General features: G+C 34.5%; 3 protein-coding genes across 5 annotated transcripts; 2 read left to right on the top strand and 1 right to left on the bottom strand.

Moving 5' to 3' along the window:
* The first annotated feature begins 1,598 nt into the window (after positions 1-1,598).
* Positions 1,599-15,017, top strand: LOC127070912 (golgin subfamily A member 4). Of its 3 annotated transcripts, none has more exons than XM_051009497.1 (11): positions 1,599-1,918; positions 3,417-3,662; positions 5,376-6,104; positions 6,256-7,088; positions 7,280-7,699; positions 8,683-8,993; positions 9,386-9,846; positions 10,957-11,123; positions 11,201-11,432; positions 11,504-11,698; positions 11,789-15,017. In XM_051009497.1, exons 1-11 carry the CDS (start codon positions 1,837-1,839, stop codon positions 12,040-12,042), a joined length of 3,930 nt encoding a protein of 1,309 aa, XP_050865454.1. In that variant the 5' UTR covers positions 1,599-1,836; the 3' UTR covers positions 12,043-15,017. The 3 variants fall into 3 exon arrangements, with proteins under 3 accessions (XP_050865454.1, XP_050865456.1, XP_050865453.1); XM_051009496.1 differs by having other exon boundaries at positions 1,600-1,918; positions 10,951-11,123; XM_051009499.1 differs by lacking the exon at positions 3,417-3,662 and having other exon boundaries at positions 10,951-11,123.
* Positions 15,018-15,140: 123 nt separating this feature from the next.
* On the bottom strand, positions 15,141-16,121 carry LOC127070915 (uncharacterized). The gene is made up of 4 exons (XM_051009503.1): positions 16,034-16,121; positions 15,699-15,958; positions 15,524-15,637; positions 15,141-15,455 (listed from the first exon to the last, which is right to left on the bottom strand). Exons 1-4 carry the CDS (start codon positions 16,110-16,112, stop codon positions 15,189-15,191), a joined length of 720 nt encoding a protein of 239 aa, XP_050865460.1. The 5' UTR covers positions 16,113-16,121; the 3' UTR covers positions 15,141-15,188.
* A 196-nt stretch (positions 16,122-16,317) lies between these two features.
* On the top strand, positions 16,318-17,368 carry LOC127070916 (uncharacterized). Its single transcript, XM_051009504.1, has 3 exons — positions 16,318-16,474; positions 16,834-17,114; positions 17,212-17,368. The coding sequence occupies exons 1-3, from the start codon at positions 16,318-16,320 to the stop codon at positions 17,350-17,352; spliced, it is 579 nt and encodes a 192-aa protein (XP_050865461.1). The 3' UTR covers positions 17,353-17,368.
* The last annotated feature ends 135 nt before the right edge of the window (positions 17,369-17,503 follow it).

Genomic DNA, 17,503 nt, shown 5'->3' with positions numbered 1-17,503 from the left:
TCTCTCTTCCTCTCACTCACTCGTTGCGCCTATATCGTGTCACGTACATACTACCAACCTGACTCGGGATATCATTATCATTTAATTTTCACGTTCAGCGAAAAGGAATTTCTGATTCTATGCTCGTTAACGTTATAGTAAGAGATTCTCTCTCTTTCTCTCTCTCTCTCTCTCTTTCTTTCTCTTTATCTCGTTTTTCCTGTTGGTAGACCGTCGAATTTAAATATCCCAATCGATCACCGATCGCAGATCATTATTTTTATGGTCGCTTCGAGCCGAAAGTCTTCCTACAAATTGGTACCCTCTTATTTTTTATCATACGAACTTTCTCGCTTCGTGAATATTTCAAAAAGCTTCGACGATACGTTAGCAAGTAAGTACTACGGATGGATAGAATCGAGAGAGATATTGAAACTGAGGATTTTTTTTTTTTTAAATAGAAACTAAGCATAGAAAAAGAAATTGCAATAGTATTTTTTCTAAACTATTTATATCAGACATAGGATTAGTTATAGATTATGATTGTTTTTAAAAATATTCGTAGTATAAAGTTCGAAATGATAAGGTGAAAACTTTTTTCATATTCTTCGTTAAGATTAAAATTTCTTTTTGAAATCGGTAAAATATTTCCGCTCTATTTTCACTGATTCTCTTGTATGATTATATATATATATATATATATATATATATATATATATATATATATATATATATATATATATATATATATAATTATTGTGTGCAAGTTCGATCCAATCGACTTTATTTCTATCGGCGTCATCATTAATCTCTCTGTAAAATAAAAATTAATGTCGATCAATCTAATGTGCTCGAAAAAAAGAGATGGAAATATACGAGCATATTTAAATGCCATCGAATTCGTTTTAAAAAGCGATCGAACTGTATTATACACGTATTAAATTCTCTGCGATGATAATATATTTCGATATGCGTCGCACCATAAAAAAATGTTTTATCCAAGTTGAAAAATGAATAATTTTTTATAAGAAACTATCGTATAAAATTCAAATCAATTTTGTCTGTCCGAAGATTTTATCGAATTAAATAATTCCTTCGGAAACAACCATAAATCAAAATTCAAACGTTATTTTAATCGATATTCCTGCAATTTACTTCCGAGCAGGTAAAAATAATATATACGGTGACTCTACCTATCGCTAAAGCAACCAGTATCGTCCCTTATCCCCTTCCAACATCGATAACTCGAAACACCACGCATTTAAATATCTTTTATTCTCCATAAACATTTCTAATTATTATCGAGAACATTTAAAAATGATTTAAAAAAAGAAATAATCATCGAAAGTAATTTTATCAAAAGGACGAATCATTGATTAATATCGTATCTTCGTTCAAATCGATCTATTTTATCAGAGATTTTTGAATCAATGACATCGATCAGAAAGATCTCCCAATGTACCGATACATAAAGTTGCAATCTATCTCGACAGATGTCAATAGAACTTTCCGGGAACTCTACCTTATCGACTCGTCATATCAATAACTCTAAATCCAACCTGGAGAGAGCGCTTTTCGGCTCTGTCCTTGTCACTCCCACTCGATGTTAGAACCGACTGTTGTACGTGCTCCTCTTCTCTCGAGTTCTGGTCGCATTGACCGCGGTTCGTAGTCGCGCTCTCGCGATCTCCTTGCGGAAGGTGCATGCGTGCGCGCGCGCGCACGGTCCTCGTAATAGAAGGCCGATATGGAAAATGATCGGACGATACGAGAGATCGTGCTGCTACGGATTCATCTTAAACGACGTGAATTCTTCAACGAGTAATATACAAGATCGTCGAGGAGAAGGTGCTCAGGATGAGCGGCTCTCAGCAAGAAAATGCGGCGACCATCGTCTGCAGGGAGGTTTTCGACGAGACTTCTCACCCCTCCAACGAAGGTATCTTAAAAAATTACATTTTCTGTCGTATAATTCACAACATTTTTTTTTCTTTCCAAAAAAGTTTACGTGCCCGTATAGGTCTATCCGTTTTACTAACACCTGAGTTTACGTCTTCCTTTTTTTTTTGTTGATGACTCGTCATTATCTTATCTCCCGGGCAAACGGATGCACATCGTCGCCATTTGCCTCTCCACCCCACCCCCATCCCCTCTTTTATACACTTTCATTTCATATTTCCTCTATCATGTCCTTGACCACGAAGAACGAGTGACCTGACGTGGCTATGCTACTACTACACCCTATAGTTCTTTACCCTTTAGTGGAACTCTGAATCATCGACATTGACGTTATCTTTTTGATTGTTTTATCTCTCTCGTTTTCTCTCCCTCTCTCTCTCTCTCTCTCCCCCTCTCTTTCTCTCGTTTAATGTTTAAACTCTAACCTTACCGTTTTTTTTCTCCTTTTTTCTTTCACAAACGATCACATATGTAACTATCTCTACTCAACGATCAGTCTGGGAGAAGGCGTCAAAGAGAGTATGAATGAATAAGAGAAAGAGAGAGAGAGAGAGAGAGAGAGAGAGACGGGAGTGTCATGAAAAGGGCACGCTTTCCTTGTTTATTTACAACGAGAGAGACGAGCAGCCTCGCTGGGCGCAGGGTCGGCGCAGAGAGCCGGCTGCAACGAACCCGTTCCCCAACGCGAACCAGGAAAATCAATAGCTTCCGCAGTGCGGCGAAAGTTTTGTCGTAGCTCTCTCATTCGATCTCTTCATAAATATAAAACTAAGAAAATCTTATTTGTGCGCTCGTATAGATCCTTGATAATTGCATTGGCTTGATTTCTCAAAGTTAGACTACGTATATGAAATGTTCATCCAGTTTATTGTCGAACGATCAAATTATATTCAACGAGTACTAAGTGTATACGTAAGCTTGACAGTAGCCTAAACTTTGTCTGGTTTCGCTCATGTTGAACCCCCGACAAAGGCCGAGAACTGCCGATGCTCTGTCTGAACACACACACACATACGTACATATACGTATGTATGTATGTATGTACGTACGTACAGACAGATGGTACCTTGAAGGTACCCTCGAGGGTCACCTGTCAAAGACGCTCTCTGATGGAATTTTTAAGTTCTGTACTTTGTTTCCCCTCTTTCTCCCTTTCTTCATTCCTACTTACCTTTAATTCAGGATTAGATCTTAGGGTAGACTCTACATATAGTTATAGTAGACTTATCATCCTCTTCTCTCTCTCTCTCTCTCTCTCTCTGTCCTTATGTTCATGCAACAGGCTAATGGGCTTATTTTAAGAAGTAACATTTTAACATTAGCGATTATCGATATAGGTCTTTATGGATGACAACATCGTGGATATTTAATATTATTTTTAGATTAATCTTATATTATTAATAAATCTTGAACATATGTGTGTTCTTCTTTCCTGTGTAAATTTATTTTCTATAAAAGGTATAATATACCTTTTTCAGAGGTACTGGATTATGCCAAGAGACTCGGAATCGACCCAGATACCGAAGCACATTTACTCCCTCTGGCACGCGAAGGACTTATGGCTGCCCTTCCAAAGGGCTGGATACCATGTTACCACGAAACCAGTGGTGCTTGGTATTATTATCAAGCTTCTACCAGCACAACCACATGGGAACATCCCTTAGATTCAGTATATAGGGAACTCGTCGATCAAGTCAGAAGTGGTAATCGACAGATGAGCGTTGGTACGATCAAAGATCGTAAAATATGATTAGATTAGATTAGACTTTCTCTCTCTCTCTCTCTCTCTCTCTTTCTCTCTTTCTCGTTATTTTCTTGTCTATCTTTCTTTTTTTTTAACTTCACGTTATACGAACAAACTATGTAGCAGATTATCTTCTGTATTATTTTACAAGGATGTATTATTTTCTTGCTCTCAACAAATATTTCTCACATTTGGAACGGATAAGATGTCTATGCGATTAAAGATTAGAAACGAGAACTCTCTTGCTATGCCAAGATTTATCACACGTTATTAACGACTTTAATACTCGGCCAATTTTATCCAAGTCATCCTATCCACCTACCTCATTTATATATGTGTGTGAGTGTGTGTCTGTGTAGATTATGTTAACAGATTTATTTTAAAATTTATATTGACATTTATTTTATCATATATTTTATAGACGTAATTACTTTGAAAATTTATTATATAAAGGATATTGGAAAATTTTTTAAATTTATATATTAAGATTAGATGATATTTGAAAAAATAATAGAATAATTATTATCAGATTAATATTTGTTAAGACATGTTTGAGGATAAGTCGATCAATATTTGAAATAAATATCATAAAATATATATATATATATATATATATATATATATATATATATATATATGCTGCAGTGTATATATATTTGTTGAAAATATCTATCAAGTTATATTGACACAAACGTATAAAAACATAATAGAATAAATATTATCGACTAGTATCAAACAAGATGTTCGATAAGAGAAATTTTTTTAAGATAAATTGATAAATATTTGAAATAAATATCAGCACAAATAATTATATACTACTACATATATTTGTTTAACACCTGTATTTAGATAAAAAAAGAATTTCATAAACATTAGAAAAATATGTAAAAAGATCTCGACGATTGGCAAGTATTTAATAGAAGTAAAAGTCTGGCTACTGGTCAGAAATTTTTCTTTGAACTAGAAACGAGCAAGGGAGTCTCGGTTGTTAACCGAGAGTGAAAGAGAGAGAGAGAGAGAGAGTCGTCGATTTATCGTAATTCCGATAACCGTACCATATATACTCGTTTTTCTCCCTTTTGAACTTTCCTCGAGTCGCCGCAGTACATGAAGTAGTATGTATAGGAGTAGTCACATCTCTCGCCTTACTATGCGGTAGCTACGTGCTTACATAATATCGTGCAATGTTCTGTTGGCTCGTTCAGTTTCTTCTCTCTCCTCTCTCCCTCACTCGTCTTTACGTAATTCTCTTTTTTCTTTTCTTTATGAAGAAAAAAAGAACTACTCGACTATTATAGATGAAAATCAGAAGAAGATGTTGTCTCAAGGACACATTTCATGACAAAAAAAAAGAAAAGAAAGAAAAGAAGAATAACATTTTTGCATGTAAAAACTTTCCAAAAGCTTTCCCTCGAGAGTCTCTGTTTTAAGTTGCGATAGGATAAAAAGAGATATAGAGAGATGGGTAGATAGAGAGGGAAAGAGAAAGAGAGAAAAGCGTGAAAACTGTCGACGACATCCACTCGAGGGAACGTTGACTCTTACTCCTCTCTCTCTCTCTCTCTCTCTCTCTCTCTTTTGACAAGGATAAAAATATAAAAGAGTAGCAACGATCAAAGATAATTTCCGTGTCTCGTCGTTACTTGCTGATGATTCCTTTCTTTCTTTTCTTTCTTTTGCTCTTCTTTTTCAGAGGAAGACTCGAAGACAACCGCGAAAGATTTGGAGTCCCACGAGGAGGCAACTTTGCCTAAGGAAGGAAATATCTCGCGAGAAAATACAATCTTGAAAACGAAGATCCCGACAAAGTTGGCACCATTGAGAAAGATCGATAGAAGTCAGGATGGAAGGAAGAAAGAAGAGAGAATTCGTTCTCGACGAGAGAGCGATACCAAATCGGATATTATCTCTTCCTTGTCGACCGATCGAGCAGCCAGAGATTATACGAATCTTAAGTTCCAAGATCCTAACTTTTACGAATGTCCTAAATTGTTAGACAACGTTAGTATGGCTGGTAGCACGGAGACTACTCCGATCACTACGCCTAAGAAAGAATTGGATTTGAAGGAAGTACTGAAAAGATCCGAGTCACTTAGTCCAAGACACGAGAAAGATTGGGAACAACTTTCTAGTAAGTTTAGTTCGGAAGAGAACATCATTGATATCGATAAGCTCAGCGCCAGTGCTCTGGCCAGATCTGAAAGGACTGAGAAATTCGACAAGGAGAAACATCCGAGCCAGTTGGGCCAACAAAAGGAATTAACATTAAGCGGAGGTGGTTCGATGTTTCTAAAGAGTAATCGCAGCAGAGATACCACACCTAGTCAAGACAGTGCTAAATTAGAGGATTTCCGTGTCGGTGCTGAAGTCGTTGTCCCGGATGCACTCAAGTCCATTTTGAGAGAGAAACAATCGGAGGATGGTGAGCCACGATCGATGATCGATCATTCCTTTTCATTCAACTTTACGATTTAACGATGTTATACAAATTTTCAGTTTGACAATTATGAAATGAAAGATTATTACAGATTTATGAACTACTTAATAAATTTGCCATTCCTATTTGTCGGCAGACGAGAGGCCGTTGGACGAGGAACGGAAGAGTGTACGATTCGATCTTGAGAAAGAAGTCGACATTAAGTTCACTTATTCTGGATCGGAAGACGAATGGGATTCCGGATCGGAAGAACAAAATCCACCTATCTCGGCCACTACTACGGTTGATCGTCAGTCGACAGGCTCGGAAACGTCGGCTTGGAAAACGACTGCTCGTTCTTTCGACGAAGACAACAAAGTTGACGTCGAAGAGACTAACGTGAGAAAGAGTACGCTCTTTACCAAACTACAACCTTTACCAAAGAGTAGCAAAATCGTTGGGAAGAGATTCGTCGTTAGAAACGTTTCCGAAAGCGAGCATCGTACTCAAATGAATGCGAACGAGACGTCGTCTATCAAAGTTGAAGAAATCGAACAGAACGTTCAAAACAGTAGCAACAAGTTCGAGAATATTAAAAATATCGACGTGATATCAAAAAGCGAGACAGAGTCGAGTATAACAAGAAATACGGACTCGACTAGCGTACCAGAAAAAACGTGGAAGACTACTGTTAGGCTACGCAAAAATAGTGTAAATGGGAGTTTTGATCTCGCTAGGATCGAACGAGAACTTGAGAGTTCTCATCGTCCTGGGAAATCCAAACTTGAACATTCGAGAAGCTTCGAGGATACGAAAATGAATTTAACCAAGGAACATGAAAAAGAAATGGAAGCTTTGAAGAAAGAGTTTGAAGAAAAACTTGAACAAGCTAGAAAAGAATTCGAAGAGAACCTTCGGGTTAAGAAAGAATCCCTTAGGCGTAACTTTGAAGAGAAATTGATTGAATTTAAACGAGAAATGGCTGAGAAGGTGACAATAATTTGTTTTAATGTTATACACACAAGAAAATTAATATACATTGAAGGACTATTAACATGCGCAGCTTTTTCATACAAAACTGTACTCGTTAGATTAATTTTTGTATTGTTCAGATTTATACCCTTTACGTCTGTGCATATTGTATTAATATCATAAAAGATCAAATATTTCACTTTTTTCAGGAGGAACAAGAAATACAAAAATTGATAGCAGGAATGGACGAATCAAGAGCGGAAAATTTGAAGAAGGTTAGAGAAGAATTAGAAGTTTGTTACGAGAAAGAACGTTTAGAGATATTAACCAGCTTAAAAACCGAACTGAATGAAAGAAAACGCGAACTTCTCGAGTTAAGAAATCAAGAAATGGAGAAGCTCGAGAGCGAGCATGAACGTGATCTCGGTGAAGAAAAACTTGCGAAGTTGAACGAGTTTGAGTTGAATAAGCAACAGAGTGAAAGAATCGAGGCATTGAAAAAGGAACTGGATAAGGAGTTTGATGATGTCAGAACTGAACTAAGAATGCAGCAGAGGGAGAAAATAACAAAACTTACGGAGGAACACGACAAGTGTCTTGCCGAGATCCTGCGTGACTTTAGAATCGACGTGAGTACCTGACGATGCTGTCTATTGTTTTAAAACACTATTGAAAGCAAAACTAAAAAAAGAGCAAAAAACAAAAGCGCACTTCCTTTATTCCCTTCTACGTACGTAACGAAGAAGACTTTAATATTTAAATTAGAATAGAAAAAGAGGGAATGTTTTAAAATCCTAGGCCTTAATAAATTAGTACATACTAATTCGTTTTAAAAACTATATACATATATACGTGTGTACGTACATATATATATATATATATATATATATATATGCAGATACACACACACACACACACACACACACACGAAAATAAACAGAAAAAATTTTTATATTAGATTTTAAATATAGATCAATTAATGGATCAAAGAGAGGTATACATGTTTGTCAATTTTTTGGAAGAAAAACTTTTTATTAGCTCATGTAAACTATAGTAAAGGTCTAATATACGAATTGTTTTTAATATAATATATTATGAAACATTTAATAGTTTTAAGAAGAATATACAGTCGAATAGAGACGTCACAATTATGACAGTGTTAATGTGTTAAGAGTTTATATTTGAGAAAGAATAAAATATTACGATTCGTTCGTAAAACACAGCTACTGGATACTGTGTGACACGTTTCTACTTTCTCCCCAGGACAACCCGGGTCACATTATAATCACACAAAATTTTCTATTATTAAATTCATGAATCGTTTATTATAGCGAGAGAGAATCATGCATATCATTTAGAACGTACCTACATATAACACATTGCGATCGTATTCATAAAAATCAAATAATATAATACGACTAGGTTAAAAAAAAAAAAGATCGATATCGATCTGTTAAATCGATCAAGTGATCTCCAAGTTGAATCCAAGTTGATCCAAATTGATCAATTTGAAGCACAGGAGGACTACAGGAGTTTGACGATAGCACGTTTCTTGTTGTAAGGATACGTTCTTGATCGATCGAACCTGGATCATTGTGTCCTGCCATTTCAGGAGGGTCTTGCTCGTAAGATGTACAAACAACGGTTAGAGGAAATCCGTGCTGATTTTTCTCGAGACGTTGAAAAGGAAGCTAGAAAGCAGACCGAACTTGCCATTCAACAAGAGTGTATGGACTTCGAGAAGATGCGTTGCGAGAAACGTCTACTGCAGGACAAGTATATGGCCTTGAAAGAGAAATACATGAAGTTGAAGAACGATGTAAGGCTAACCGTTGAGAGAAGGAATAAGAGCAGAGGTGGATACACCACAGCATCGGAAACGGAGAGATCGAAAACTGAGAAGACTGATTCGTCCGATCAAAAGTGAGTAATTTGATCCTTGACATTTTTTCTTTAAATTCTTAACGTTTCAATCCGTTCCATAATATAATTTCCAAAAAGTATATATATATAATATTTACACCCGTTTGTAATCCATTTCGAAGAAAAAATTAATAAGGAAGTTTCTTTGTTGCGACATAATACTAAGTAAAACTAAACATTTCGATCGAGTTCTTTAATATAATCCAACGAAGAAAAAATGAACGTGATCCATATCATAATCCATATATCATTCAATATCATTATAATCATTACCTTAGCAATTCTCAATACCGTGATTTAATAAGTCGGTGTTGAGAATTGAAAGGGTATTTCCCTCATATTCATGCGATTCGCCCTAATATCTGGCTATAGGCCTTAAATCGTGCCCGTAGTACCCCGCTGAGGAGCACACATTCAACGAATTCCGTGGCAAACGCTAAACCGACAGAAGTAGTAGCTCGGACAGCAACAAACGAGAAGAGTCAGAGCTTAAACGAAAGCGAGGATTCGAAAAGCGCGGCCAAAAGCAGCCAGGGGTTTCGAGGTGTTGTTTCCACCAATAGCGTGCCTTCTTCGAAGAACGCCGCGAAATTTGAATCCGACGACACTACTACAGCGAGTGAAACGAATGCGAACACAATGAGAAGACGTAAAAGTCTTGGAAGAAAGACTATTTCTAATAGCAAACAACAAAACGCTACTCCTAATACCACAGGCAACAACAATAACAACAATAATCTCGATAATCCCGTAGAAAATATCAGAAAACAATTGGAGAAGCTTGAACATCTTGGCGATCAATTGCCAAGCAACGAAACGGCCTACACGCTTCGATATCCTTTCCAGGATAAAGGTGACGGTCCTTCTGAAGAATTCGTCAGTAAATCTTTCCCTTTTCTAAGCGCTTTTATTATTCACTATCTATGTAGTTGCAATACGAGTGATTTTCATTTTTATGGATACTTTTGTTCAGTTTGTCAAAACTTGCTTACAGAAGTATCGACAATTTGGTTAAATCGATCCAAGCGTATGTTTAAAATATAATAATCACGTATGAATCATTTTATATGGATCCTTAAAAAAAATATAATATTTATAAGATGCATATAAAAGAATCGCATTTACAAATTGTTTTTAAGAATGTACTAACAACAAATTTAAAAGATTCTGGTTATAACAAAAAATCTTTTTTTTTAATTCTTCACGTATCTCAAACAAAACATATTAATCGAATACTTGTAATAATTCTACGTATACGATCTGTCCAAATATTTTTATGACGTAATACAAATCGTAAACAATACTTATCGTAAGCCAGTTCGTTCCAAGCTCGTTAGTAAATAAACCGCGTCGATACAATCATTGTTACTCGAGCGTCCGTCGAAGCAAGATCAAAATATATCTCTGAGATAAAATCGATGAAGCTACTTCCAAAAAGGTATCCAAAAATGAAAATTACTTATTCTACTAACCTATTCCTCGCTATATCTTCCTATCATTCGATTATTTTTATTTTATTTTTTTATTTTTTTTTTTTGTATAAATTATACAAAGTACATACTATATAATTTTTCTCCTAGGAATCTATACACTTTACTTTGGTTAACCGCTTACGTCCCTTCGTCTCTCTTCTTTCGTAAGTCGACTTATGTATAAAAAAAGTTTGATATTTTTAATTATTTTTAGTTCCTTTCATTAAGTGTCGAGGTCGAACTTTGAACTTTCCATCGTGTTCGCACAATCTATTTTTGTTTCATTCTTCGATCGACGCTCTCTCTATCTCTCTCTCTCTCTCTCTCTCTCTCTCTCTCTCTCTCTCTCTCTCTCTCTCTCTCTCTCTCTCTCTCTCTCTCTCTTCTCTTCTCTCTCTTTCTCTATTTCTTTCTGTCTCAATCTGACCTAAGTTATTATAATGAAACTAAAAAGAGATATTATATTGTAATTATAATAATTTTAGCACCAGCGAATGCCTCCTCGGAGTTAGAATTCTTTCGGCATCGGATACACGTGGAAAGGGATTCAGTAAGAAGGGCTAGAGAAGCATTGAAACAACAGAGGAATGCTTTTCAGGGTAGACAGAGAGCTTTGAAACAACGAAGTGCTAGAGCTACGTTAGAACAGCTAGTCCAGGTAAAGAACATATCAAAGTAACAAATGGAATATAATTAAATCAATTGTAATTGACAAGTGTATCCTGTCATTTACAGGAAGAACGTGAACTCTCCGACATGGAAGTCAGCTTACATCGTACTAGAAGTCTTTTAGGCGAGAAAGTCATTCATTTGAGACACTTGGAACAGTCTTTAGAAAGAGTAGCAAATGCTAAAAGAAACGAAAATGATGCTACGTCGACAAAGAATGACGAGTTGACCTTAAGCGACATGTCCAGCGCCAGTAGCGGCTTCAGTTCGACAGATATTGGAACTGATACTTTTATAGGTAAAGTCGATTAGGTAAAAAGATTTTGCAATCGTGTTAGAACTCTCTCATAGTTCCTTTTGTTCGTTCAGATAAGCCAGATCATTATCAAGAGTCAACAGAGATAATCGCTAATTTAGAGAATCTCAACTCTGAGATACGTGAGATTTGGAGTGTCCTGAATAAACGTCAAGATAGCAATATTCCACCACCACCGACTTTGATGTATTCCTATTTAAGATGGTTACGTCTTCATCCTCTCACTGCTTCAACGACCAATATACAAGGTTTATATAAAAAATAATATAGTTTTACTGGAATTTGACAATAGATTTTTTTGCACAAACAAGGGACATGTATTTTATTAATTTTTATAGGAACCTTTGGCACTCCGAACATCCAATCAAATATCTTGTCTCAATTGACCGCAGCGCAACCACCAACAACAACAACTACTCAAAACATAATCGCTCAATATGGTCCTAATAGTGGGTTCACCACAAGCGTTGGAAACACCGTTGAAAAGAGTTCTTCAAATTTGGCTGATAGAACTCGAAATCTCAGGGATTGGTTAAGACAAGCTCGTGTCGAGACAACCGACATGATTGGCCCTGGACAAGCAACCCTCTAAAGAAGAAGAAATCTTATTTCACGAAAACAAACATACTTCTTCCTCGTATATCTCTTATCCGTAGCTGTGAAATTCTTACTTCGATATCGTTTTCGAAAAATGTTGTTGCTGATTAGTTCCTCGACTATTTCGCTAATCGAATCTCTTGAATTAGACGACGAATTAGACGATTTACTTGAATTAAGTTAGAGAAAGGGTGAACGATACTATTTTATGATTGAAATAGTTCTGACACAAACACACACATATGCAGACAGATATAAACAGACTAACTTATCCGATAAAATAGTATGATGTGAATCTTCGACAAAGCGTGATCGCGTCGATCGTTTCTTAAAGTCATCAATATGGAACATAGTTGAGAGCGTAATCACGTTTTTAATTCCGATTGAACGACGATTTGGAAAGGGAGATATACGCTGTTAAGTGCATTATATTTTATGATGATACTTCTCTATTATAATTCTAGTCGACATTTAAAAAAAAAAAAGAAAGAAAAGGAGGCTGTAAATACCAATATTTTCGATACTATTTCAATCCTGAAATAGAGCCTTAACCACCCATTAAATATGTCACTGTAATACACTGTATGAATGTAACGTTTGTATCATTTACTTATCAGTATACATATATATATGTATATATATATATATATATATATATATATATATATATATACATGTATATATATATATACATATGTATACATATATAACGAATTTAGCTCCTAGAGTTCACTGCTGCTACTACCTCAGTCGTGAATCTTAAGTCTTTTGACTATCGTACGAACGTGGGTGTGCCGATTATTATTATTATCCTATACAAAATAATTTTCACAATCTCTTTCATGTTATCGAATCAACGATTTAGAATCGCGACGTAAAAAGTGTGGAATTATTCTGATATACTTTGTGGCAGGAATTTTCGAATTATTCTTATGATTCCTTTCACCCTCAAAGATTTTTTATAGATAAAGATATTACTTTGAAAGACGACCTTTTTATAATTGGAAACATATATTACATATATATATATATATGTTTCTTCAGATATACGCCTCTTGCGTATAGCAATCTGCTCTATGTAATATTTTACAAGTCACATTTTTGGAGAATCCATTTTTCGTGTAACACGTACGATCTCTCGTAAGAATGTAGATATTACGATACATATGTACGAAGAGTCAAGGACAAAAGTCAATTACTTTTTAAATATGTTCTTTCTTTTTTTTTCGTTCGTTATCATTCATGCGATAATTTAATATAATTACGTGTAAGATCAGAAAAAAACAAGTGCCTGGTTTGTTTGATTTAACGAGAAAAATTTTTCAAATAATTAAAAATGAAAATCAATTCAAATTGACTTTAGTTCTTGGTTGCTCGTATTAATTGTTCTAACAAATTTCTATGCCCATTTACTTGTAAATAGAAATCTTCTCGAAATGATAAATGATCGATCAAAACTTTGTCACGATCTAACGAATCTTTTTCCAATAGTCTCGTTGTGTATATATATTTTTATGATCGAATCATTCTCAGTATATTGTTGTATGTATAATATACATATATACATATATATATGTATGTGTGTGTACGTAAGAGAGAGAGAGAGAGAGAGTGAGTCAGACGGTTTTGCAAGTTAAAAAAATCCTTTTATTTATTCGATCGTTCGATTTTTGGTATCGTTCGTATTTGAGAAATCTATTCGATGTTTTTTTAATTATAAATTATTAGTGAAAAAATAAAACGAAATGAGGGATATGTTATAAGTATGATCAAAAAGAATCAAACATATATATACTCGTAGATATCTTTTTTATACCCATAACTTGTTTGTATAAATATCGAAATGATTTCTTTTCGAACGTAAATATCAATCAAATCGCCTAATTGAACGCGAATCGATTATATCTCAGGTACGAAAAAATATCGTTTCGTTAAAAATCATAAAATTAATACGTAAATATATATATACTTTGATCAACGTCCCTCGCAATATATATATATATATATATATATATATATATATATATAAATATATCTTACTGATTGATCGTTCTATTAAAAAAGAACGTTACATTATATTCCGAACATAATAATTAATCAAAGCACGTCTCTCAATTGCCAAATCATAGCGACTAGAAAAACTAATAATAATATATCAGTTTAACGTTTTAATCGTTTAAAAAAAAAATAAAACAACCATAACACGAAATATAAAAGAGAAATTAATCCAAGTATTAATATTGCCAAATGTTTTTTCAATTTGATTGAGTCTTCGATTGAGATTATACGGTGACTAACTTTCGATATACTGATTAGATTTTGAGATTAGAAAGTTTCATAGTGCAAACCTAAGATGCGTAGATCCTAGGTCACAATAATCGAGATCTCATTAAAAATATGTAATGCGTAATGTAATTAGGAATCTTACACTTTGGAGCGATGATAATTATTAACGGTTAATAAGAAACTGATTAGATAAAGAAAAGAGAGAGCGAGAGAGAGAAAGAGAGAGAGAGAGAATAATAAGGAAGTATAAAAGAAAAAAAATTCTTTCTAGTCAAAATATCTAATGATTTCTATGTCGTTTGTATGTATGTTTATATTTCGTATAAATTAAACAACGACCGAATTAGAATGCTTTGTAACATATATATCATTTAGTATCTCAACTTCAAAGTATAGTTCTTCATATCAGTGCCGTCCTTAGTATTTCTTATGTTCATCTTATTTATATAAGTATAAGCAATTGGATTAGGATTATTAGAACTTTATTTTAAATATGCAAAGATTATTAAAACAAAACAAAAATTAAGATCTACGTATCGATATTATTTAAATTTCGACAGTAAAAGCACAGTTTTGATGTGACAAATCCTCTTGACATCTGAATCGATGAAAAATTCTGTACAAAGTGAATATGAAACATTAGCGTCCGTAAGAGAATGAAGTAAACAAAAAAATAATAATAGACACATTGTTGGAGATTTTATTTCAGGATCTTTGGATCTTCTGTCTTTCTCTTTCTCTGTTCCTCTCTCCTCTCTCTCTCTCTCTCTCTCTCTCTCTCTCTCTCTCTCTCTCTCTCTCTCTCTCTCTCTCTCTCTCTCTCTCTCTCTCTATCTCTCCTCGTCTTCCTTGAACTCATGATTCCGGAAATAATCTACAATCTGTGTATTTGTCCTCACACTCATCGGAGTTCCTCTCGAAGTCTTCTTTAGACGGAAGCCAAGCGGTAAACGAACGAATCCCGTTTGACTTCTTCTTCTTCAGAGACTCTTGAGCAGATCTGATCACTATAGATGCTTTACAAAGTAACAATCTGATGCAGGCTGAATCGAAACCATCTATTGTGTCCATCAATCGATCCGGAAGTGCCTCGTTTCGAGCCTCCTCGATCAATCTTGTCATCTAAACAGGAAAGATATTTTATTGATATTTGTTTTATTATCAATCTGGATTAATCAGGTTTGACTTACTTTATCATTTTTATTCTCTAGGATAAATTTCAGTGGATCCCAAGGTGACTCAGTTTCAATGGATCGATCAACTTTATTGTCTTTCACCGATGGTAATCCGAAAAGAGAACTGATCTAGTAAAATTAGAAAGAAGAATGTTAAAGAAAGGTCATTTCTCTCTTGATTTTAACTTGCCATTTGTGCGAGAAAAATGACACTGTTCACTGCAATAGCTGCGATCTTTTGTGAATCAAGACCGAGTAATCTGAAGAATGCTGAGATTACGTTGGTCGGACCAAAATCTTGATTTTTCTCATCTCCTTCGTGATCTCCGCGTTTAGAAGATTCTTCCTTTTCAGGATTCAAACTTTGAGATACAAGATTGGCTACGTCCTTGACGATTTCTAAGTAATCGTTCGCGTATCGAAAACCAGTTTTTATCTTATCGAACATCCCTGCGATTAAGATAAAAATAATTTGTTTTCTTTTTTAATATTCGTCGAGGATAGAAAATATGAAGAAATGTTTACCATCTGCTTTTCCGAAGACAAACGTGTCAAAAAATATTAAAATGAGGACGAATTGTAGGATCACTCTGACCGGGAACATTTTAACACGACAAAGAATATTTCAAGACTGACTAAAAGAATAAATTTTCTTCTGTAACGGGTGTCCACGTAATTACATTTTAATTGACGCACTTTTCGCTCTGTCAGTCAAGCATTTAAAAAAACTAACAGCACATAACAATTCGGACGACAATAGGGTGCTGAAGAGAAACTCGGTTACAGTTTTAGTTTGACGACCGAACGCGATGAATTCTCAAAGAATTCTTATTTTCTTCCTAGTTATTTCATGGGAATTCGAAACAGGAAATTTTGTGGATATTTATCAGGATGAAATTGAAAGTTTGAGCGAGTTACCTTTGGATAGGCTGATTAAAATCAAATCATCGATTGCACCAATATTGGGTCGGTATAAAAAAATAGAATTATATTTTATTTATTGTTTTTTAATAATTCGATTAAAAAAAAAGAAACTGTTTGTGTAGATTATCATTATATATATAATTACAATCTTTATTATATACATGATTACTTTGCGTTATATTAAATAAAATTCATTCTTATTGCAATACAAATTAATACTTCGATCAATACAAAAAATAAAATGAACAAGTATATATAACGAGATCACTAAAAATATTTTTCGTTTAAAACAAGCAACTATGTAAACTTACATCCAATACTATTCCACAAAATTCAATTAGGATAAACACAATAAAACATTTTTAAAAATACTCTCTGACGAAATAAATGAACTATTACAGAAACATCGATGATTGAGAAGTATGGGCAGCCCGAAGGACGAATAAAATCAACATTACCAATCGCCTTGCCATTAAAAAGAAACAATAAATTACCGATAAGACGTTATGGCAGCGATTATTATGAAGAAAAAGGCAAAGACACGAAGATTTCCAAAATCTTTCAATTAGCTGTCACTGCACTTTCGTTCCTAGCTTTCGGTGGTTATCTCTTAACTTTGATCATCACAGCGATTAGACGAAATTCAAACTCGACTGGCACTGGGAACGTCATCGTTTTTTCGGTAAATCCATGATCGTATTATTTTGTTGTTTATACATCTCTCTATCTCTCTTCTCCTCTAGACAGCATAAATTCAGATTCTCTCATCTTTTTCGTAGAATCTGCAGAATTTACAAAAGTATCAACGACCAAAAAGGAATCTTCTCGTTTTGGATCCAACGGAAAATAATTTTCAAACGGATAAACTTTATCAAGGAATGATTATGCTATCCCGTACTTATGCACGGTTCGAACATTAACAAATTTCGTGTTAAAAATCATATATTTCAATGAATATTTCAATATGAAGAAAAAGAGGTAGTATTAGACATAGATTAGACAGAATCAAAGGTAATAGTTAGATACATCAGCTCTTCACTATAAAAGCGTCGATTGGCTCGAATCGACTCA

Source organism: Vespula vulgaris, chromosome 19, assembly GCF_905475345.1.
Source record: "Vespula vulgaris chromosome 19, iyVesVulg1.1, whole genome shotgun sequence".
NCBI lineage: Eukaryota > Metazoa > Arthropoda > Insecta > Hymenoptera > Vespidae > Vespula > Vespula vulgaris.
This window is presented reverse-complemented; position numbering and strand designations above follow the sequence as displayed.